Below are 24,518 nucleotides of genomic sequence, written 5' to 3'. Positions count from 1 at the left end.
CACATCCAGGAATTTTAGGCAATGGGCCATAAACAAAGAAATTAGATAAAGGTAGAAAAGAAGCATTCAAAATTATGAAAATGTCCTGACTGAATTATAGACTGGCAGTGTACCAGAAGAGTTGCAGAAAACAGAAGAACAAAAAGAAAAAGATTCTTGAAACCTAGAGCTTAACTGAATAGGACAAGAGTTTTACTATTTAAGAACCAAATTCTCTGGTATTTCTAGGGTCTTAGTGGTGGGCAAATAGATAATGACAGAAAGACTGAAAATTCTCTAGTAGTTGGGAAGCTAGCAGAAATTGAAGCATCAGCTTACAAAACATGAGTAATGTGAGAGAAGACGACAGACTCAGGACACTAAATTGATTTTTTGGGGGGATTTTTACTAGACAGCTGCTATTGTTTCAGGTAGTTGAGCCATGAAGTGCTCTGCCTGGTAGGTGTTGAGGTGTGGCACCACAGAACTCGGCATGTGTCCAGGTGTTTGCTGAGTTTCTGGGGAGGCAATTTTGCAATAAGGTCTGAAACAATGCTTCAACACCACCATTGCCCAAACGAGCAGGTTTAAAGTCGTGATGTTGATCAGCTTTGATTTAGCATGAAGCTATAGATTTAATGTGTAGGATCTAACATGTAGGAGCAAAGAGGAGAGGCTGGAAGAAGTATGTCTGGGGATTGACTGAATTTGCTAGAGCAAAAGCAAGTTTGTTTTCCTGATCCTTTTTGTCTCCTTTCGATACTTTTAGGACTCAGCCTCTCCACTTCTGGAGTTAGATAGAGGGCCCTGGGTCAGGCAGAGGAAATCACATATGGGGCTGAGTGGAGGAATGTATGCAGAACCAGAAGACTGGGATACAGAAGAGAAAAAAGGATTAGCATCTGCAGCTTGGTAGAAAGTAAATTGTTAAATTGGCTTTTAATTGGAAGTGCTAATATACTTTTAAAGCTTTCCATATTCAATTAATAATTGCACTTCCAAATAAATTTAACCGTTTGATTTCAAAATAGTTCGCATATATCTACCCTGTACTGCAGTGACTACGGTCATCTTTATTTTTTTTCATCTTTATTTAAGAAGTATCTGAAAGATTTGGAAAAAAAAAAGCTTACTGCAAAAAAGAACAAGGAATCCTTTCTTCCTCAAAAATCAAGCAGATTCTACAGCAGTTTAAAAAATTCTAATCAGAAAACTAAAGAGGAGAGATTTTTCTACCCTCATACTATTGTCTACCAGTTTTCATCAGGTTCAAGGGCCTCAATGCCAGCTAAATTACCAAACCATAGACATAATCATAAAAGATCTTCATGCATGTGAGGAGCTTCACTGACAAGATGTCTGCCCAATAAAATAGGTTATGTTTGAATATAGCTGAACCACGACTGAATCAAGCCATTTGCACCCGCATTTGCCATAAAACCCTGTGGTTGATATTTTCTTACACTGAATTCAGAATTTACATCTAAATTAATATTTTTATCCCAAATATCGCATTGTTGAAAAGTATCCAAATGTAAATTACATCTTTACAACCCCCACTTTCTACTACAATTAAATAGTTGACTTTTTTCTCCGTTGTGCGTGTAATATTATGCAAACTTGCTTATAACTGTATATAGGTCTCAAGTTGCCTGGAGTTGCATTGGATGAGGTGCAAAAGAAAGCAATTCTCATTTGATAAACAGGTAAATGAAGGAAATTATTTCTATAGATGTTTTGGAAGAAAAGGGCATAAATGGCTTAAGCAGTGGTAGAAAACTGCACACTGCAAAGTTTCACTAGTGCTTTTTAAACACGGTGGTCTAACAGCAAATCCTGGCTTAGAGAAACTGTGGATCGGGATATGATTGCTCTGTGCACATCCTGTTTTTTAGAATCCTTCCTAAATACCGGTGGTGGGCAACCCCTTGAGAAAGAATATTTATCTGTAAATCTGATCTAAGCTGCTATGGGGTTCTTACATTCTTCTGCATGTATGAAATGCATCGTGGTATCAGACTTTGTTATTGCTACTTAATTAAAATGAATTTTTAATTTGCTGTTACAAAAGACAATATACAATGCTTCTATATTCATGAAGTTTCACTAAATCTGCGAAATTAGTGTCACAATAATAGCTCTTTTTTCTTTACTTTTTTCCTTGTTTTTTTTCCCTTTTTTTCTTTTCTTTTCTTCTTTTCCTTTTTTTCTCCTTATTTTCCTTTTTTCCCCCCCTATTTTTCTTTTTTGCTGCTCGTTACCTGTTCCTGACGCCCAGTTGGCGAGCTAATGAAGCACCAGACTCCTCGTCGATCTCTCCATGACATGCAAAGCCCAGGAGTTATTTTCTGGGGATTTGCCATTTTTTAGTCCCCTACGTTTCCTTGCTGTTCACACCTGTATTCCCATGATCAAGTAACGAGCAGCACAAAAATTACACAAATACTTTTAAACCCGGTGTAGGTTGCATCGCAGTGTTGTGATTACGTAAATGTTCCTTACCAGTGATTAAACCTTGAATTTACGCTTCGGTGCCCATTCTCCCTAAACCTACGGCATTCCTGGGCGTGTCTTTTGAAGCAGGACGTTGTGAGGAAAACCGTTGCTGGGGAAACGGACGCACCGGGCGCCGGAGGCGGGGCGAGGCGGGTAGCCCCGCTCTCCTCCCCGGAGCGCCACGGCTTCCATCCAATCGCGCTCTCCCTCCCAGCCGGGGGGCGGCAGCGGTGGCCCGTCTTCCCTCGCTGACTGGCCGCCAGTGGCGGCGCGTCACCCGAGGAGGCGGGGAGCGCCCTGATTGGCTGGGGGGGAGAAAGGGGAGCCCGGCGCTGATTGGCCCGCACCGGTCACGTGCGCCTGGTGGGGCCGTGACGCCCGCGGTGGCGGAGGGGCTCGGCTTGTCAGGTAGGAAGGTGCCGTGCGCGGCGCGTCGCCGCTGTCGCCGGTGCCCGCGCCCCGGGAACGGCCCCCGGGCCGGCGGGCAGCCGCCCCTCACCCCCTTGCCGTCTCCCGCCCGCCCGCCCAGCGGGCGGCCGGTACAGGGGGGCGGGTAGGCCCCGCGCCGGGATTTACCTGCGGGCGGGGCGGGGCAGGCACCGGCGGCGCTCGCGCTTTCCTCTGAGGGGGCGGCGGCGGCGGCATCGGCATCCGGTCTCTTCCTGCTGGGGAGACGTCAGGGGCGCCTCTCGGCCGGCGGCGGCTCCGCCCTGGCGGGGCAGGCAGGGCGGCGGGTGGGGATCCCCGCCCTCGGGGCTGCAGTCGGGCCTGGGGCGCGGGGCCTTGCGCGGGGCGCGGGGGCGGAGGCAGCAGAAGGGCTGAGTCGGGCCGGGGCCTGCGGCGCCGCTCGTCGCCGGTGCCCCGGCTGCGCCGCGGTGACTGCTGCGAAGAACGAGGAGGACGCGCCGCCACCACTTGAAACTTCGTGTTATGTGCCCTCCCCCTACCCCCCAAATAAATGCACCCCCCTGGTTCTGGGTTTGTTTCCTCCCCCCTCTCCTTGTGACAGCGCTGTAAAATTTAGCGACTTTCTTAACTTACACATTAGATTTGGAGCATGGATAGGCAGGGCCTTCTTAGTGCTACTGCCCTGGCCTTTTTCATGTGTGTTTTTATGCTTTGTGGGTTTGGTATCTGCGGGGGTCCTGAATGTTCATGTATTTGGTTTTTGAGAGCAAAATCTCTTTTCATGTTGGAATATGTTTCTATTTTGTTTGAATTTACATAAGCATACACATCCTATGCGACCACATAGAGTTATACTTTTTGTTATACTGCTAAGCAAGCCAGCTCGCCTTTTGCTTGCAGGAAGACAACAGTGCTTTCCAAGCAGTTGACTTAAGTTTTCCCCACTTTCTAAAAAGACCTGCACAAAGTGACTTTGATGCTCTGCTGTATTTTAATGCAGCTTCATTTAAAAAGTTGTAATGTAAGAAGAGCCTGGGTGACATTTGAAACTTTTTGACCAAAAGGATTTACTGGGTATTATTTTCAGTTGATTGTACCTACTAAACAATATGTAATAAAGAGATGACTGATAAAGTTTGCTACATGCATATGCTAGTGTTTGGAGGACTCGAGGAGGTGGGACGTTCATACTTCTAATCCACTCACCGTCAAAGCAAATTGCAAATGATGGATGTGTTACAGGTTAAGTTACAGTAATTATTATTGTTGGTGAGACAAGTGTATGTTCTCTCCTTTTATAATTTCCTTTTTAACGTGTTGAAGCAACTTGTCAGTACTGTTACAACTTTAAAATACACACGTGCAGAATGTTAACCCCAGAAGAGTTTATCTTGGGGATGTTTCTTTGAAGGAGATTAGAAAGTCTTGTATGTATAAGGTTACATTTTAAGTGAGCAAAAGCTCTTTTAGCCATCACCAAGATCCTTTCCTGCAACTATAACTTCATGTCGCAACTGAATCTTTCAAAGGAAGGTGGTTCTTCAGTAGGTATTTGGATTGCCAGTGAATGAAGTGGTGATGTAGAAGTCATTCTGAGGAGACACTTGAAACTTAAGACAGGCCAAAGAAGGGGCGGGAGGGTATTATAGTAGAGTGATTCAGAGGAAAATAAGGCGTGTTTTTATTAAGACGGGGAGAGGTAACATTTGCTTCACTCAAATAAAGACGTTTAACACGGGGAAGCTAGATCCAGCTATGTTGGGGTTGTGCTATGGTTAGGTAACGTAGGCTGTATTTCCATACTTCAGAGGTCAGCTCTTCATGCAACGGAGAGGAGAGGTGCTTTGGTGATACGAAGTGGGTTTATGCTAGATGTGAGTCTGGGGCGGGTGTCTGGCGGTCTGTTCGTGCTGCCCATGCGGAGAGCCCCTCTGCCTGCCCCGCTTCCCCCCTCCGCTTCCCGGTGTTCCCTCAGCTGGGAAGCAGCGGGGTGAGGGAGGGAGGTATGTTGCCGTGTCAGCCGGAAGGCGGAGAAAGCTGGCGGCGATCCCGGAGTTGCTCCATACAAGGAGATGGGCTAGCAGCATGAGGTCATCACTTCGCAGGCAGGAGGGTTTTTTTTTGCAGTGTGTGGGAAGTGGGTCTAGGAAAAGGAAAGGGGATTCTTTTGCTTGAGGGGGGAGGAGCAGCAGCAGCAGCAAGAAAAGAGAGGAAAGCCTAAGTTCATCCTAGCAGGAAGTAAACTGCATATGTGCTCCTATCTTAAGATAAAACTGTGCACTTAGTGCTGTCTTCATTATATAGTGTTGATGTATTTGCCTTACAAAAATGTATTTCAAAAACTTAGTGGAGAGGCTTATTATAGATTAGAGATGATCTTGGAATTGTTGTTGAGTATTCGCCATTTTATTAGGGAGTTAAAAGTGTTTAAAATACTATGCATGTAAATACACAGCAAGTTTCTGCACTGTAACATTTCCTGTAACATAGGTAACTGTAGGATTTCTTTGGAAAGATTTATTTTGGAGACTTTTTTTAGCAATGAATCAGTGGAATTTGTAGCTTTATTTCTAGCTTTGAGAGAAGATATGTACCTTTCTTTTTAAGAGCTACGTGTGTGGTTGGTCGCATACAGTGCATAGGGAGTTTTGGAAATTGTTCTTAAAAAGAAGCAAGGGTGCTTCTAAAGTGGATTTTTTTGTGTCCGTCCCAGCTCCGCGCTCCCCCCCCCCCCGCCCTTTTGTTTCTTTCAGGGCAGCTTCGTGGGATCCAGGATTTTGATTCCTGTCATTTCATAGCATGAAATCATATTTGAGAGCATGACTGTAGTCTTTTCTAATTCCTCCTACAAGTTTAAATGCAGAGTTCATTGGTTTTGAGGTGATGAGTCTGAAGTAATAGGGATTTTTTCAGTCCTGTGTGTTTCCCTGATGATGATAAAAATAAATTACCAATAAATTAAGATTTAATGCTGTCATTAATCTAAGTGTGTGAATTGTACTTCATAACATCATTCTACTTTGGATCTTAGTTTGCTCTATAGTAGCTGCCCTTTGCTCTATAGTAACCAGCTTCCTTTGCATTGCTGCCTTTCTGCACTAACGGGAAAAGGCCAGATGGTTTAACCACGTACAATTTCAAACTTTCTGTCCCACATCTGAGCTTCTTATTAACCATCTCACGAGACATAGATGAGTGTCATAGCGGTGTGCAGAGCCAACTTTCCATACTCATAACGGTACTGTGGTTCAGTGACTGTTTTCTGGCCAGTTGCACAGGTTTGTCAGAATTCCTGATCTTTGAAATGTATTAGTTGGCTTGTTAGAACACAGCTGGGGCTGCTTAGTCTTGTCTACATTGTGAACTTGCACCTTGAGCAGTGAGGTTATTTTGTTAGGCTTTCTGATATGGTTGCTCTTAATTTCTGCCGGGGGGAGAGTTGCCACTCGCCAGATCTTGCTCTTGTGTTGTTGATAGCATGAACGTGGAGTAACAGCAGTAGTTGCATACTGTGAGATGTTTCTGTGATGTAGCTCTCTATTAAGGTGATCACATGAAACTTTGAATTGTTAAGGGAGAAATAAAAACATTGCATGTGTACTCTTAAACTGTCCTTTAGGTATGCTTTACAATATTGCTTGAAAAATACTGTAGTCCATTTGGAACCCTGTCTTATTAAGTGCTAGTAATGAAAATACTTAATGAATAACTACTTAATAGTTTATCGTGAATTAGGCGTTTTTCTGTATGGTATTCAAATTTTGGTCTGAAGACAGTCCTTTTGCAAGCCCTTTTGTAATTGTCATCATTTGATCTTAGAGTCCCACAACCTTTTTTTCATATTATAGTTTTGGAAGCGATTTATTTTAACATGAGCAGCTGACAAATTAACAAGTTAAGCTTAAGCATCAAAATAAATTACCATAATTAAGACCTAATGAAAACTCAATTACTTTTTAAGTAGGAGCAACCTGTGAAAAGTTTCTGAATTGTTGCGTGTTATGTAAGCACTCTTTGCCAGAAGCAGAAGTGGAATCCAGAATAGTGTTAAAGTGCATTAATCATGAGCCCTTTGTAAATTGCCTGTTTAGAAACTGGGAGACTTACAATTACAGCAATGACCGCGATAGAGTCGTGAAGATGAGCCCCTCTGACAGAATGCTGAATCATCCCCAGAGTACTCCATCCTCTGTAATAAATGAGTCAGTCTTTTATGGAGAAAAGCACGGTGGAATTAATTACATGATCACATAATGCATATTCCAAAGAGGGTGGCATTTAGGTTTTCATCCTCAATTTGTGAATCTCTTAATTTTGGTACTTGATTTTGTCAGCTTTGCTGCTTTTCTCCAGCTCTGTTTATGCCTAACTTTTTGCTTTAGAAAAATTGGAAAATCTTATTCCATACATTGGCAGCATATTGTGACTTACATGGTTCATCATCACATTTGTAATGTTTGCTGTTTGAACCGAGAATGCCAGTAATAATTTGTTTTTCTCAGCATAAAACAGATGGTTTAATTAAATGGTTAATTAATAAAGGCATTAATAAATGTTTAATTAAATGGTTATTTAATAAAGGCAGGAATAATTTTATTGAATATTTGGTGCTGTAATGGTCAGACAAATAACATATTAATAGTGGTTTAGCTGGTGGGGGGTTGCTAGCCGCCGGGCTAGTAAATCACAAAATTCGCCCATGGTGAACCTACAAACAAATAAGATTAGGGTTTTAGGATAAACTTTCTTAATCTTTGAATACCTAAAGCTTATCCTATCTGTTACTGAATTGTATAGATTTGTTAAAATATACTTAGTGTAGTGTCACTGTGTCTATTAAAATCCAGCTTTTGTGAATTGTGCAAAAGCTTTCTTTAATGTTTTGGGTTTCTTTCAGATAGCATCTGACTTCCTGGTTGTGGCTTCTGCTTTGAAGTGTTCACGAATGTAAAATAGTACCCCACAGTATTTGTATCTCAACTGAGTTCAGGAATTCCAGATAAAGGGTGCAGTCAAGTGAAGTGGCTAAGTTTTTAAAAATATGAAGCTTAAGCACTGTAAATAATGGTATTTTAAAACAATTATGCTATCTCTTCAGCAACATGTTGTGAGAAATGCTTTTGTAGCCAATTTTAAGGAAAGTCATACGACTTTTGAGCACTGTTTTACTTATTAAAACATATAATGCATGGAATCAGAAAAACACACACTTGCTTATTGTTGGTAGGAGTATATTTGTAGTGTTGATATTGTTGTGAATGGTGTGTTTTCTCCCAAGGAGAATCTCACTTCCATAATTTCCATAATATGGTTGTTTACCAGTTCAGCAGATGTGATAACAGAAGTTCACCAGATAAAAGGAAATGCCTGATTTGCCAAATACAGAATAACGTTAGCAATTAATGTGCGCATCTGAAAAAGCAAAGAATTGTAAAGAGATAAAGGTCTGTAACAAAGATAGAGGAAGACCTTTTAATACCCAGTTCTGCCTTCTGGTTTAGATGAATGTTGAAATTGAAGTGAGAAATCTCTCGTCAGTGAACGTGTTAAGTAAACCTGGAGCTGCTGTTTTAACGAATTTAATTGGCATCTAGATCACGTAAATTATCTAAATTACTCTTTTGTATATGGGGAGGTAGTCACACACATCCTTATTGACGTAAAAATCTCAGTTTGATCCAGTCCTTGTCTCTCTCCACAGCCTCTTAGTTTTCCATGCTGTGTGCTTTCTAACTCTGCTTTTCTGGAGCCAGCTGGTACCTTCTGAAAGGAAACCTGCCCACAACTGATGGGATTGTTTTCTCCAGGCTTTCCTGCAGCCGCAGTACGGATGCACGCTGCATCAAGTTTGTGTCCTGTGCAGGACAGTCTTCCAGAGGTATCCTATTACTGAATGCCCTGTGTCCTCAAACCTAAGGCTTCATGTGTCCACAAAGCATGCAGTGCATACCCTGCTTATCATGCTGCTAAAACATCATTCTGGTGGGTTGTGATACGATGATCCCTTCTGCTCTAGTATTTCATCACCAAAGTCCTCCCAACCAGACTTGGGGAGCCTAGTGAAGATGTAGGCATTTGCAGTGTGGTTGCGGTTCAACTGGTGGGAGCTGCCATTTCCAAAGCACTGATTAAGCAGATGGTTGTTAACATTTGAGTATTACAATAGGATTGCTTGTGTCCGTCTAGAGAATTTTTCTCAGATTAAGTGGGAATTTCAGGTTTAAAGATGTGGTCAGCGAAATTTCCTTCAACTGTCTCAGAGTACAGTAAGGCAAGAATTCTGAGGGACCTAAATGACCCTTGCCTACATATCATCCCTCCATTTTTTTTTTTTTTTTTCTGAAGAATATAATGAACAGTGCTATGTCCTGAAGAACATTGGCCTCGTAAATGAAGTGTTAACTGCTCGGTATAATTTCTGGAAATAATACTTTTCATATGCAGAATGAAGGACTGAGGATAAAAAAAAATAATCTGTTGCAGTAAGATCAGTTAGGCTGAATCCTATGTATGCAAATAAATTTCCATGTGAAGAGTCCAAGCATACGTTCTTTTCCTCATATGCACTTCAGTACCATTTTTCCAGGGACCTGGGAGGTTGAACATCCACAACTTCTGTTTGTTGTAACATCCATTAATTAAAGCTTGATCCATTTATATATTTTCAAATTAGAATAATACCCTTCGGAAGGAGCGTTCTTTATAAATGGGGAGGCTGATGATAATCCAAACAAAACTTACTGGATCTAAAAAGACAGGGTAGGTTTCTTCATGTATCTTGAAAAGTTACCCCTGGTAACTAAATTAAAATTAAAATTTGTTATGCACTTTGAGTGTTTAGGAGGGTGCAAATGCGTAGTTCAGTCGTCTGCCTCTGTGGTGACTCTACCTCTACTATAGTCATCTGTCACTGTGGTGACTACTACTCTACTATGAGTGAGAGTAACTGTATCCCATCTAACAAGAGATTTATTACAGAGAGTATCTTTTAGGATATGGAATGTGCAAAGGAAAAATCATTCAGCTCAGGAACAGCAAACAAGGACTTGAGGCAACACCTTTCACTCACCCACACTGACGGCAGTGTAACAGTCTGGAATATCATCTGTTGGGAAGTGACAGGATTTTTTTGCTCATAGACCTGTTTTCCTCCTGGACTGGTTTTCTGTACAGAATACTGTGTAATTGAACTACATTAAACGTGATACAATGGTGCCAAGGAGATAAGTGACCTCAAGAAGACTGAATGAACAGTGCGTTAACTAAGTAGAGAGTTTAATGAACCAGAAGGATGTAATTAGTTTAATGAAGGAGGAAAGAAGAAGCAACATCCTGATTGCTCTTTGAATTTCTTTTCGAAGAGTGATAAATACTTGGAACTAAATTATGTTTCTCCTGAGGAGACCAGTATTGTCATATACTACAGACTAATGACAGATTTTTAATCTAACTGTTTTGTCTGCAGCAAGAAATTCTGGCTGATATTGGGCCATAGGAAGAAATTAAGTTACCTTTGGAGTTTTAAAAGTATTTCACATCCTGTGGACTTCTGTTTTTCTATGGCTATCCTTAAATCTCAAGAGGTAATACAGTGCTTCTGGAAGAAGCTCCTGTTAGTATTCTGGATTTCTAAGTTGGAACATGCAATGGCAGCAGCTAGAAGAGTTTTGGGACCTGAAGTCTCTTTTGTGATGATGGGAGACCTCAGTACTGTATAAGTGTCTTCCCCACTCTGTCTTCCCTGAAGAGGCATTTCAGTGGGTGACCTCAGGATTGAGAGTTTGCACTTGGATTTTTTTTTTTTTTTGGTGTGTTTTCATTCTGACTTGCCATGTATTTATCTCAAAGCAGATGAATATCAAGATATGATATGTTACCCTCAGAGGTTTGGGTTTTTTTCCAAGTAAGGAAGACTGCTTCTACCTTCAAAGTGGAGAAGTCGAAATCTAATGGAATGAAAGAAATCAACAAAGAAAGAAGTTAACTGTGCATAGACTAACTCATTAGTCAACAAGGCTTCTACAGCTGCTTTTTGATTTCTGCATTGTCTTTTGCTGCCACTTTTCCTGGCAGTTGTTTCCATCTTCCCTATTCATCTAAGACAAGAAATCTCTTAAAAATGCAATACTTTGGTTGTCTTTTGTTGCGCTTGTTTGTTCTGAAATTTCTTTAATATACTGTAAAATGAGTCTGTGTCACTGATGTGTGTATGTAGGGTTTTTTTCAAATTGTGGCCAATTTTCAGTCATTTTAGTGTTGTATGTTTCTTTGTAGTTCTGTAGCAGTCCTGTCCTTCAGTCTGTAGAACTTTTAACGGGGTTGCAGATACCAGAGCACAGCGCCTGCCACATGAGAGTCATTTTTATCAGCCTCATCCTGGTCGGTCAATTTTTCTTGTAAGATCTAGTGTGGAGATGAATGTTTCAACACTGCACGATTGTGAGTTCAGTGGAAACTGGTTGATCAGGTACTCTCTGTTGAGACTGTGCATTTTTTTGGCTTGCCTTTCTGCCTAGGACTTAATTTAAGGAAAGTTTAATTCCTAGAAAAACACAGGAAGGAAAGCTTTCTTGTAAGCGTGTGGAAGGTAACAAGAATGAGGTGCATTTACCCTTGGAAAGCAAGGTGTGTGCGTATGTCTGTTACTTTGTATGCAGCACTGCCGTTTTCGGAGTTAATAAAAGCACAGCCGTGAGTCCTGAGGCACGGTGGCAGTGTGTGACTTGTGGCAGCCAGCCTAGCACTGCTTTTCCTAACCAGTAGCTGCCTTCACCTTCTGGTACTCTTCTGCTTGGTGAGATTCAGTCTCAGGTATCTGCCTTGCTATTTACCTGTGACTGTGAGGTAGGAAATTCTACAGGATGGAAGCAAAACTGGTTGAGTAACTTTGCCTAAAGAGCGCTTACTGCATGGTTCGTTACCAAGTGGCAGCTCTTGCTGTTGCACTTTTTTCCCAGGAGACCTGAGATGATAAAATAAAAGGCATGCTGAGGAAGTTTTCAGGTCATGGGGAGCTAGGAACAACTGCAGGTGTGGTTGAGAATGAAGTTGCCACCTTGACAAATGGGAGACATGTGGAACAAAGCAGGGTGTCAGTGAATACAAAAGCAGCGTGTACTGTCTGTAGGCTGGACTGCATGGGTACACAATGGGGGAAGAAACAGGGTAAGGTGCAGTTCTGTGGAAAAGAAACTGGAATTTTTGGATCACAAACTAAGGACACAGTATCATGCTGTTGGGAAGAGGTTAAAGCATTTGGACAGGAGATCAAAAGTAATTTAAAGTAGTCTCTCTGCTCTTCTCAGAGTTGGTGGGTCCTAGAGTACCACACTGTTTTAGGTTCTGAACTCTTAAGTGAGATAGGGACCAATTGGAGGACGTTCAGAAGGCAGCAGTGGTCTAGAAAAAGGTTTAAAATGAAAGATAGAAAGAATTAGAATTGCTTAGTCAAAAAATAGGTATTCCAATTGCAAAGAAGTGGCTAATGTTTTCTCTGTTTCTCATTCATGGGATGTGGAAGGTGAGATTTGGTCATTGGGAAGCTTTTTCCTTATGCTAAGGGCAGGGGAATGCTAAATCAGAGCCTGAGAAGACTGAGCCTTGACAAAAATCTTTCTGCCATAGGTTAGTATATGTGGTTCTGTGGTGGAAGGGGAAGGAATTAGATGATGTCTTTAGATTCTAAGCCTTACACCTGCATGATTATCAGTGACTTACTTCTATCACGTCTATTACTGCCATTTTCATGTGTGAAAAGAATTCCAAAAGGTAAATGAAAACTTTGTATATCCAAAAAAGGAACTGTATTTTGTAATTCTGGGCAGAGGGTTTCAGAGTTGTTTTCTGGGCTTTTATCTGTTTGGGTTTTTTTTTTTTTTTTTTTTGGGCTACTGACAGTTGTAAATCCTATTCTTTGATGGAGCTCACTGCTTCTTATTTGCATGTGTTTTTAGTAAGATCACAGCTGCAAGAGCTGCTAGGGAAAACTGTGGTCTTCATACAGCTGCAGGGGTAAGGGAATGTGAGCGCACTGTGTGAGGATGTTTGTATGAGATCAAGTGAAGTCCGTCTAACTTAGTACTTGCTACTGTCAGATAAGAAGGCACTTTTGGCACAAATGTAGAATAATAGTTCCTGTCCTGCTTTTGCAGCTTAGAGACATCTTGAGATGGAAGTTCTGCTGTTCAACAGATCTGGGTTTTTAAATGAATTTTTATAATAATTTTTGAACCTGTTTGCTTCTTGGTCTCAAAAATGTCTTTAGGTATGGAATTCTCTCCTTTAATTATTTACTAGGCAAAGAAGTACTTAAGAGCAACTTTGTAAAATTTCATTTGATGTTCTCATGTTCTTCTGGGAAGCACTTCAGGCATCTGACATACCATGTCACTGTGTGCTATCATGATTATTTTTTTTGTGTACTTTGATCTGACACCCCATCATACTTATCTGTTTTGTGAGCTAAAAAATTCCCTTACTTTCTTTGTGCAGAAGCTGGTCCATACTCTGATTCATATTACCTATACTTTTTTGGTGCTTCATGTTCTTAATTAGATAGAATAATCTGAAAGTATAGGAACACCATGAATGTATCAGCAGCGTAAGAATACGTTATATTCTCTCTTCCCTTTGTTAAAAAAAAAAGTCTGATATTCTGGATGATTCCTAACCTGACCACTTCAAAGCACTGAACAAATGTTTTTGAAGTTGCATGTTCAGAGACTGCCAGACCTTTTTCTGGTAGTGGCATTAAATAACCCAGTGTTCTCTCTCCCAGTGTGTTACATTGCATTTACTGATGTTTGACTTCGTCTATTGTTTTATATGCTTGTTGCTCAGTATTCTGGGGTTCTTCTGCAAATTTTTTCATGATGTGTTAGTTTTGCTCATAATAATTTTGTATAATTTGCAAATTTAAGCACAGATGATATGTGAAATGGCAGATATGCAGGTGACCTCTCTGAATAGCAGCCCAAATCTTGGCATAGATTCTGGTGAGGCTTCTGACTCTCTCCCTGTAAGTCTTTGTCTCTTAAGTCTTACCCTGCAAGGTCTTCACTTGTGTAAAAACTTCCTACGAGAGACATCAGCAGAAGCTTTTTAGAAGTCTTTTGTTCATGACCACTTCCAACACCTTTAACCACTGTATCCTGGATTCCTTCAAAGAGCTCTTCAAGTTGCACATCATGACTTTCCTTTACAAAAGCTGCATTGTTGTTTTTTTTTTTCCCCCTATTATTCCAATCTACAAATTCTTCAGTATGGTAGTCAGACTGTCTTTGTTGTGCTTCTCCTGATTGCCTTGTCAAGCTCTGAAAAAAACTTGATATATTTTCCACTCTCCATTCCTCTTTACTTAGGTCACCATAAGCCTATTTTTTTTCAGAATTAATAGTTTGGCAATTTCATAATTGATGCTTTAACACTCCAGCGAGTATTGTCTGGCTGTGGTGAATTCTTACTATTAATTGTTATTTTTAAATGCTCCTCTGATGCTTCGTTTTGAGAGAATGCCTCATATATCACCAGTCTAAAGAGGTTCTGGTGTGGGATTGTCTCTGACTGTCTCGGCAATAATTTCAGAAAACAACAGATCATCTAGGTTTTCTGCTTTACCCTTATCTCTTTTAATTCTTTCTTTTTTATCTTCATTATCTAGTGGTTTATTGCATTGAGGTAGCAAGCGGTCTGTAACTATCAGATTCTATGTTTGAGCCCAGAAATTTGGTAACATTTTACTGCTGTATTACAGATGGCTGTGAAGTTCACTGGCAAGCTTTTATAGTACTTCCCTGTACTAGCTAGTATACGCCTATCAATTAGAGCAGTATTGGACTTGTTTTACCAGTTTTAAATTCTACCAATGACCTGTATGCAGATGAAAATATGCACATAAAAAAAAGGCAGTAGTAATTGCAGTTCTGAGGAAAAATTGAGTTTGTATTTTATTTTTGTATTGAAAAACAGAATTCTGCATTCTAACATATGGATGGAATAGTTCCTTAAAAAAAGAGGTGTGGTTTTTGTCTGTATGCAGAGAGAAGATATAGCTTGTGTGTGTTTTAGTGGCTCCAATCTGTTGTTTCATTTAATAAATGGAATTTTCAGAAGGGGTTCATTTTACCAGGTGCAATTCTCTAGCATCTGTTTGAAATCTGAATGTGCCCAGGTGCTGGTGGTAGCATGTGTTTTACTTTCATGAGTCCCATTTGAACCAGGAAAGGGAGTAAAAATAGTGTTTGTGTCCAGTGGTACTCTGGTGTTTCCAACTGGTTTGTATTTTGTGATGGCAGGACTGTAACCAAATTTACTATGTTCTGCTCTTGCTTGTAATTTTCTGCTGGTGAAGACTTTCTCTTGGGCTTTGCAACTTTGCAACAAGTATTTTTGTATCTGTTAAAAATGTGGTAAATTTTGTAATGCTTCTAGCCTGCTGCATTTTTTTTCTCCTTTCTTATCTGCTTACATAGCTGCTGTTTCTTTGCAGTGACTAAATGTAAGCATCACTTACAGTCTTTTCTATTTTTGGTCATGGAGAATGGAAGTTTTGTATTTATATTAGGCAGCACTTTGTTTCTAGAATGTCACTAAGTAACCAGAAGGGAAGACTAAATAACGACTGCTTTAATATGAGCTAAAACTATCCCTTTGTAAGATTTTATAAATGTGTCCATGATTAGTGCTTTGTTTTAAATAACAGAGATCTGCAAAGTAGTTCGCTTTTCTTTACCCTTACACACTGTCTCTGTCTTTCAGCTTTGCTTAATGTGTCTTTTCTTACAAAGGCATTGCTAAACGAATATTGAATGTCTCATCTAAGGATTTAATTTTAGATGAGACGTTCTGGAATAAGATTGTGAGTGAACACTTAACGTTGGTCCAGATGTAGCTTATACAGTATACCTTGCACTTGTAAGCTATAGGCGAAGTCTGTTTCTAATTATTTTTTATATTTTGTATTTTTTATACTTTTTCTTAATATAAAACCACGAAGATCCATCCTTCTGCTGCAGTTTGCTTCACCTAGATTTCAGTCCAGAGTTAGTTTGAAATTTTAGTGTTGCAGTTGTCTTAACTTTCTGACCTCTTACTATTCTAGATATCAGAGCAATTAGAACCATACAAGAAATTTCTATGTCTTTATTGGTCCCTTTCTCATGTTGCCACTTCTTTTCTTACAGTCTAGTGAAAATACCTCTGCGAAGTTTGTCTTTCATATAATGAATTTTTGTCTTCCGTGCACTTATTTTCTTTATTAATAGGCTTCCTTTTTGTTTTATTAAGGACAAAGTTCAGAAATAAATGGAATGATCTGATTTTCCAGCTGCAATACACTGTGTCATAAGAAATTCCAAGAATTTTTTTTTTTTTTAATTTCTTTGGTTACATGCGTAGAGACAAAATTATTTCTTCCCTCAAAACTGCGCGTGTGAAGTCATAGCATACTACTGCTTGCAGTCATTTGAGAAGTCTGCTTGCTTGATTTTCTTGAACTCTGTCTCTTTTAAAACAAAAATCTGGTAATAATCTGTAAATGCAAAGCAATTTTGCATTTTGCATAAGTTTAAGTTTTGCAATGTATTTTAAGATGCCATAATAATAATAATAAAGTTTGATCTGTTTTTCTTTCAGAGTCCCCAGAAAATAAAAATATATCTCAGAAAGTGAAAATCAGAAGAAGTAGCTGCTGACATAAAGAGAAATGTACTAAAGATAATTTCTTGAGGAAGATGTTTTAAGGTATGTTTTGCAGAAAAACCTTCCTGAAAATAAGCTGTCTGTTTTGCCTTGAGTGGACTAATAGTTCAGACCAGTTTTGAAATGATCAGGCTAGCTTTAGATTACCATTTTGGATGTTTATTGATGGCAATAAATCTATGGAAGCATTAATTCAGCTAGTCCATGTTGCATCCATTTTGCATCAAATGCATATATAGATAATAATCTGAAGTTGTGGTTAGTATAAACAAATGGTAGGTAAAGCAAGTGTTTTATGTTTCACGGTATTGTACATTCCAGGAGTAGATCCTACACTAAGAGAAATGTCAATTGTTTAACAGTCTAATTTTTATTTAAGGTGTGGATGGAGGGCTAAGAATGATTTATTTCAGTGTTTTAATTGAAAGTAACTGCTATAAGCCTTACATTCAGAAGTTGAGATGGACTGTCTAATGAATTGATCAGCTGTTACAAAATTGCTTTTATATCAGTACAGAAGCCTTGAATTTGAGGATTTGTCTCTTGAATCTAAGTCCTCTTCCTTTTCTGATTTTGCAGTATTGTTTCTAGAAAGGGTTTGCAAAATGTAAGTCATGCCAAGTGATTTGGAGCCCATGTAGATTTAGGAGGAAAGGAGTTGACCGCAGATCAAGAGTCAGTGTGATGCTCTCTGCATACTGTGCCCATTCCAAATTCCTCCTTCTGGAGGGGCCAGATGTGTGCTGTGCTTTCCTGTTCTGAATTTAACTGGGGACCAGGTCTGCTTCTTGTTTGTGTTTTTTTTTCAGTTGCCTACTTTGTCATTGATACTATGAAACCACAAGTTCCAACTGATGCCTAGGGATCCATCAGTATTTTTAAGGTTAGCAGTCACAGTCTTGAATACATTTCATGACAATATATAACAGAAGACACCAGTTTTTATAAGGGTAGGAGAGCATCCTGGGAAAGTATTGCAATTTAGGTGCTCTGTTCTTCCCTGCTCAGTTGATTTCGGTCATTGTCAGACGTGCAGGACCTTTGATCTAACACAGTATGGCCACTCTCATGTGTCAAGAGTGGCAATCTTTAAATTAAACGTAGATTGGCTGTGGAAACTGCTTTCTTCAGAGTTGTTCGTGGAGTCCAGGAATGCTAATGCTGGAATATTGGCCGTATTTGCTGTGGGGAGTGTTACAGTATTGAAGGATTATGTGACTGTTATTGAAGTTTCTTGCTGTCATGCTGACAAAATTTAACATTGCTTTGTTTGGTATCTGACTGCACCGCTGTGGTGGTGGTTGTTGAGACAAGTCGTAAACTGCCTTCAGTAACTGTATTTAAATTTAGAACTGTTCAGGGCCTGGTTGGACATTCACAGAACATTATTAAATGTACATTGAATGTTTACTTCCTATCAATGATTAGTTTGTTATTTTGAGAGTGACTGTGAAAAGAAATTTAGTCTTACTGTCTTGAAATTGGCTCTGAGACATATTTTAACTGTTAAAGCTTACCAAATATTGATTGTCTAATTTGCATATCAAGTAATTTTTATAGTAACACATATATCACCTTTCAAAATAAAAAAAATAAACTATCTGAAACTCATTGGTCCTACTAGATGCCACTGGGATTTTATTACTTTTACAAAACATGTTAGAATTCAGTTTGACACTTCACTGGCATGTTAAATTATGCAAGCATTGTTCATGTGTGGAAAAAGAGATAAACCTCATGGGTATCTGCCAGAAGTAGGAAAGATCTCTTCACAGTAAGAGTAAACAATTCCTGAAAGTTTTTTGTGTATGAATTTAGAGTATCATGTTTTCATTGTCGTCTGTTCTGCATCTAGCTACTTTAAAATGTGACGCCATCTCTGCTTTTTTCCTTTAAGATAAAATATTCATTCACCCCTGTTTTTTCGAGAAAGACTTTTTTTTTCTTGAGAGAATATCTTTCACTCTATATTTTCATCTTTTCAACATTGGAGTAGAAAGTATGTTTGTGTCTCAGACTCCTCATATCTCCTACTGGTTCCACAGAAAATCTTTTCTGCGTTCAGATTTTGTTCCACTACTCAATTTTGCCAGTAGTCTGTGGTTGTAAAATCTGGGTGGAAATCTGTCTTTGTCTTACATGTTCAGTGTGAGCACTGTAACGTTGTAAGGTAAAGCCAGAAAATGGGACTATTAGTATTTCTTCGATAATTTAGTGGCTGTGAACATGGGGGAGCACAAGGAGGATCACACCACAAATGGCAGCCCAACTTGATCGCTGTCCTTAAACAGCATCTCCTGCTGCCATGATTGGAGACAGAACGCTGGTCTAAATGGATCATTGTGCCTATACGATCATTGTAGGTCCCTTCCAACTGAAATATTCTATTTATTGGTCTGACATTTAGGGCCGCTGTCAGCTCATATCTGCATACTAGGGAGATACCAGACTTGGAAAAATATCTGTCTGTATTGGTGCCAGATATCATCTCTTTGAACAATGGCCTTTTGAAATACACTTGTGCTTTTTAAGAGTGTTTGAAATACAGGTTGCATAGAACACATCTATTCATGTGTTTGGTAATTCTTACAGTTTTGACTTCAAGTAAGTGGCTGTGTGATCTGTACTGTCTTCAGTTGTTTAAAAGTGTCAAAAAATGTTAAGTGTGTTAAAAAATTAAAAGTGGTTTTAATTAAAGGTGTTGTTTTCTAGCTTATTGACAGTTAAGTGGCTTCAGTCTTGAATACTTTTTCACCACTTCTTTGCCTTCACAATATTGGAGCATTTGAGTTTTGCTAAATGCCTTGATTGAACATTTTATTAATTTACAAGTAAGGCATACTGAGGCTGGCTTACCCAGTTGTGAATCATCAGCTCTGAGCCTTTAGGCTTGTCAGTCTTACCGAATCAGAATTTTGTCATTTTTGCAAAACGAATATTTGCTGTGCTGCTTCTGTCACAGTGAATGGAATAATTTAAAACAAAGACCAGAGTCCACTATGTGTACAATTTTTGTCTATGTACCCAAGCATCTAATAGTGTAATCAGAAAAAATCTAATTACTGCTTAATGAAGGGAGGCTTAGCAGGCTGGGGTGAGATGTTGGATCTTCTGTTCTATTGATTTTTGTAATCGTGTGGCTCCACAGTAGTCAGTAGAAGCAGATTGAAATATCATATGCTGAGAATGTTTCCTCCCTCCTTTGCCTACCTCTCAGTAAAAGACAGAGATTAGAGTAAAAGCAAGCAAGTCAGCATTTCAGTCATAGCACAAGGCCAGACTTCATCATGAGGTTCAGTTCCCATCTCTTCTGAATCTGGAAAGTAATAAAATAAAGATGCTATCTTTTTTCATAGCTAATGTGCTAGGAGATTTAGGTAATGTGGTAAAATGTGCTAGGAGAAAAATGAGCTTGGTCACAAAAGTGGATATAGGTCTAAAGGGTGTTGAAAAATCACAAGTGCAGCTCCAGTCATGTTAGTAAGTAGGTGCTTTAAGATTTTTTTCTTTGCTTGTGTTAATAAAATATTAGTGGTTTTGCAAGACAGTTCTTAAATTTTAATAATATTATGATTAATACAACTAATAATGTCATCATCCATCCTTTATAAATACAACCAGCACAAATTATTTCCTGTTGCTGTTTATGACTGAATTCCTAGCCATCAGCAAGAATTCAGACTAAAATGTACAGCTTCAAATTAAAGAGCATATGAAGGCTTGCGATAAATTTCATGTTACTCGTACAACCTTGACTTATGTCTACTGTGTAGATGCATAGTAGCATGGCACTATTCTTATTTTCTTTATAGGATCTTTGTTTCATTCATCACATTGCATGGTTTGTGTTCCGAGAATAAACATCAAGTGGATGAGGCTTATTTCTGTAGCTTGCTGGAAGGGCTAATGGAAACAGCGAACTGCAGGAAGAGAGGAGCGATCCTGGGAGTCAAGTTATTGTGGAGATCGCTCTATGTTCTGATTTGCAAAATCTTCTGAAGTTTTTTGTGGTAGCTGAAGCTGATAACATTTTTTTTTTTCCTGCATGCTTAATATGCTAAAAATGCTAGTCACTCTGAAAAGTCTGTTTCTAAGCCTTGTACATACCAGTATTAGCTGGTACAATGTTGTCATTAGTTTATGTGTCTCAGTGTAAAATAAGACTATTAGTCCTGCTTTGCCCCATGGGCTGTTAGGAAGATAAGTTTGTTAATGCTTTTAAAACACTCTGCTGATTTAAGTGGCAATTTAAAGCCTATGAAGAAATTGGTACTTCTGTGTTCAAAAGACCTAAGACTTGGCTGGAGTGCAGGAATTAGTGAATAAGCAGTACACAGGATGTTTCTGCACTGCAGTCCGGAGCTATGATTGCAGTTTATGTAAGTTTATCTTACCTAGTTTGAAGCTGATTAGTATATGAACAGGTTTTTGGTGGATACACAGAAAAGAGGGTTCAGCCCACATTATTAAACCTATGCAAGTCTGTGGAAATTTCTCATGTGTGTGGGTTCAGGTTGTCCGTGATGTGGGTGCATGTTTATCAGTATCAGATGCAGGTGTATTATAGGATTTCATAAGGTGGGATTTGTTGTCTGTTTATCAAATGATGTCCTTTTGGTACTGTAAGACTGGACTGCCTTAGGGGAAAATTGTGTGAACTTACGGACTCTGCCCTACTGTATGTCCCAGGGGAGTAATGGCCGGTCGCATGGGCAACCTGGTCTGGCATATTTCCTGATTTTTGGGAAGTTGAATCTGCAAGTTTAATGGCCTACTAACACAGTGTTTAGAAGCAAACTAGCTTCTAACTAGTTATTCATTTCGCACAAATGCAGTGCCTGGGAGTTGATGTTTTATTTGGATTTTTCTGTGCTCTTATGTCAGTAAACCCCAGAAACTAATGTTTCAGGCCACCAGGAGTGGAACAGTGTAGCTGGCAATTCTTGTGTGGAGATACTGTCAGCTATACTTGCTTGATGAAATATGTGGATTGGACTTTAGTATCTGTCTTAGATGCTTTTATGTGTTCCTTCATAACTCCACTTTAAGTTAGGGAGGCATATTTTGCAGATGGAAACTGGAGGAGAGTTCTGGGCCTGAGATCTCTTCTGGTCATAGATACGTGTTCAAAACAGTCCTCTGACCCTCCTTTGGTTTATTTTGAGGAGGATGTGGTTGAGTTATTTGAGGGTTTAGGTAGTAATAGTTACTCTTTGTCATGGTAAAGTTTTTCTTTTGACATGTCTCTCATGAATTTTGTTCTGCTTTCAGATGTGGTGAAGAGCCTGTGTTTTCCCCTGTGCAGTGTATAGTGCCTTAAAAAATGGGGTTTGGAGGTGACCTGAAGTATTCTCATGATGCTTTATTAAAACTGCAAGACTGGGAACTGCGACTGCTGGAAACAGTGAAGAAATTCATGGTAATGCGAGTAAAAAGTGATAAGGAGTATGCCTCCACTTTACAGAATCTTTGTAATCAAGTAGATAAAGAGAGCACTTGTCAATTGGATTATATCAGCAATGTCTCCAAGGTAAGACTGCAGTATTTTGAATTTGCAATATCATTGGAAATAACAGTGCTGGATTTATTTTTGTTGTTTCTTAGGTTGAGTTGGATTCCTGTTCATTCAGCTTCTTGAGAGTTAATATTGCCAGAGTATTTAAAATGGGCTCTCTTTAGTTCCTTAGTGGAATATGCAAAAGTTGAGCTCCAGTCTTGCTTTGAAAATAGTAACTGAACTAGAATCAATCCTGAATTCTGAAATTCGGTATTTTAGGTTCCTGGGTTGAGCCTGCTACTTTGTTTAGTGTTTTGAAAATAGAGTATGCTATAGTAAGCTTTTCTTTTAAGACAGTTAAATAGGAACTATTGTTTATATTATATAGAATTTGTGACAGAAATAGGAAAATGCCAGGAAACAGAGGCAAAGCCTAGCATTCCAGCTGTTATTCATACTGCAGCGTGTGCTGTAAAAACAAAATGTTAATTCAGGATGTTTCTCATAATTGTGAAGTTATTTTGTATCCAATTTAAAATAATTATGTTGACTTTTTATAAAGGTAAGGCTGTTTTTCCCCTAGATGATTTATTTTCAGATTTAGAGCAAGTCAAGTAAAGGTACCGATGAAGAAAAATTCCCTATTTCACCTGTTTGTAAGCTTCATTCACGACTCTGAATCTTTCCTGACTAGAGAAAACTACTCGGTTTTAATGGCTTATTCAGTTCTTGGCCCTTCTGCTGTAGCAGCGGTTACAGAGTCCCTTCAGTCTGGCATGAATCCTGATCTCCTCTCTGCAGGAAAACACCCTTTTTGGGTCAAGTTAAATTTTGGACAAAGCAGTTTTTGTGTAGTGGACTTATGGGGTTGCTGTGTGAATACTAGCTACAGCATACATGAGGAACGTGACTGCTCCTTGTGCAGCAGTCTAGATTAAACTGTCAGTGTGTGTGACTTCAAAGCTGCACACATATAGCTAGCCTGCGTTAGGGGCCCCAAAAGTAGCACTGCACAGTGTTTACTTGTAATAAATTCTGTTGTTACTGCCCTTCACCACAATAATTCTGGTTTTGTAAATTGACATACTACTGTGTTTGTGGTTTTTTTCCATCTGTGTGTTTTGGTGTTGTATTTGAAATGCTTTTCACCTAATTATGTTTCTTACACAGAGTTTGTTTTAGATTTTACTATTTAAATTGTGATGATTTTGGTGAATAAACATTAAAGCATTGTCATTAGCCTAACATTGGCAGAAGTCAGCTATTTTCTTCAAGCTTTCTACAGTTGGATACCAAAGTTTTGTATGGAATTATTGGTGATATGACTAATAATTCTTGCTATTGCTGCCCCACTAGAATCGCTCTAATGTGCTAGCTAAACTGTCTTGCAATTCTTTTAGGTGATGAAACAGAGATGAAACAGAGCAGATTAGGGCTAGAACAGTGTAAGAGCGTTGACATCAGAATATTTAGCATTATAAAGTATAAGCAACCCTTAATCTTCACGTAACTAGCTCAGTCTAGGACAGTTCTTGTCTGTGACATGGGTATTTCCTGTGATCAAATAAATTTTAAAAAGCTGAAGATCTGACTTAAGCCATGTTCTTTTTGGGTTGACGAGAGGCATGTGTGTCATGTTTTGAAATCTTGTTTTGGACATAGGCACTCAAGTTGTTCTTTCAGGATTGTTTTTGTTCCTTTTTTCCTTTTTTTTCTCTTAAGGAGGTGGCATTTTTCTCTCAAGTCCCATCCCTGATCTCTATGTCTTTATATAACATCTAAAATATTCAGATGCCACTGACAGATCTTTTGTATGGGCTTGCTGTGAAATTTCACTGTCACCATGGATTTTAAAGTTGTGTAGTGACACATTGTCTTACTGGGTTTGGCAGTTAAAATATCTGAATTATTGATTACTTTACTTACCTGATTCTAATTTAGTTTACTATTTCATGATACTTTTTATCTCTTCTGGACATTTTATAGAATCAAAGTATGACCCAAATATTATGGGACATAAATATAGTATCTTACATTTCCTAAGATTTAAAATACCCGTATATTAAATTTTTGGTATTATGTAGGATCAAAATCAAATACCAAACTGTCTGATCTTTTATGGTGATTTTTTTTTTGTTTGGATTTTTTTTTTTTTCAAAGTTTACAGCAAGAGCGAGCACTTTGAGAGAAATGGTATTTTGGGAAAATTTGTCGCATATTTTTTTCAAGCAGAGGCAGCAAACTTGCTGGAAGGCATAGTGGCAGCAATTGCCAATGCCAAAAAAGCACTATTTTTAAGTGCTTCCCAACAGCTCTTTTGTGTGTGTCGTTGTCTAAAAAATACCGTGAAACCAAACAATATTATATTTTATTGCTTTCGATGGATTGTGGTTATCTTCTGTGAGAGGAAATGCTTTGCCTTTTCTGCTGTCCCCACCCA

At 39.1% G+C, this 24,518-nt stretch overlaps 1 protein-coding gene across 3 annotated transcripts in view; it reads left to right on the top strand.

Annotated features, from left to right (window-relative positions):
• Positions 1 to 2,828: 2,828 nt before the first annotated feature.
• Positions 2,829 to 24,518, top strand: part of FER (FER tyrosine kinase) — a 173,623-nt gene continuing 151,933 nt past the window's right edge. For all 3 annotated transcript variants that reach the window (XR_010069042.1, XM_063319846.1, XM_063319847.1), the window contains exons 1-3: positions 2,829 to 2,883; positions 16,516 to 16,623; positions 21,853 to 22,111. Coding sequence is in view for 2 of the 3 variants with exons in the window: in XM_063319846.1 (XP_063175916.1) it covers positions 21,905 to 22,111 (207 nt within the window). In the remaining variant the exon portion in view is untranslated. The remainder of the gene's footprint in view (positions 2,884 to 16,515; positions 16,624 to 21,852; positions 22,112 to 24,518) is intronic.

This window comes from Chroicocephalus ridibundus, chromosome Z (genome assembly GCF_963924245.1).
Source record: "Chroicocephalus ridibundus chromosome Z, bChrRid1.1, whole genome shotgun sequence".
NCBI classification, from domain to species: Eukaryota; Metazoa; Chordata; class Aves; order Charadriiformes; family Laridae; genus Chroicocephalus; species Chroicocephalus ridibundus.
Note: the sequence above shows the minus strand (reverse complement) of the source record. Positions and strands in the feature narration are given on the sequence as shown.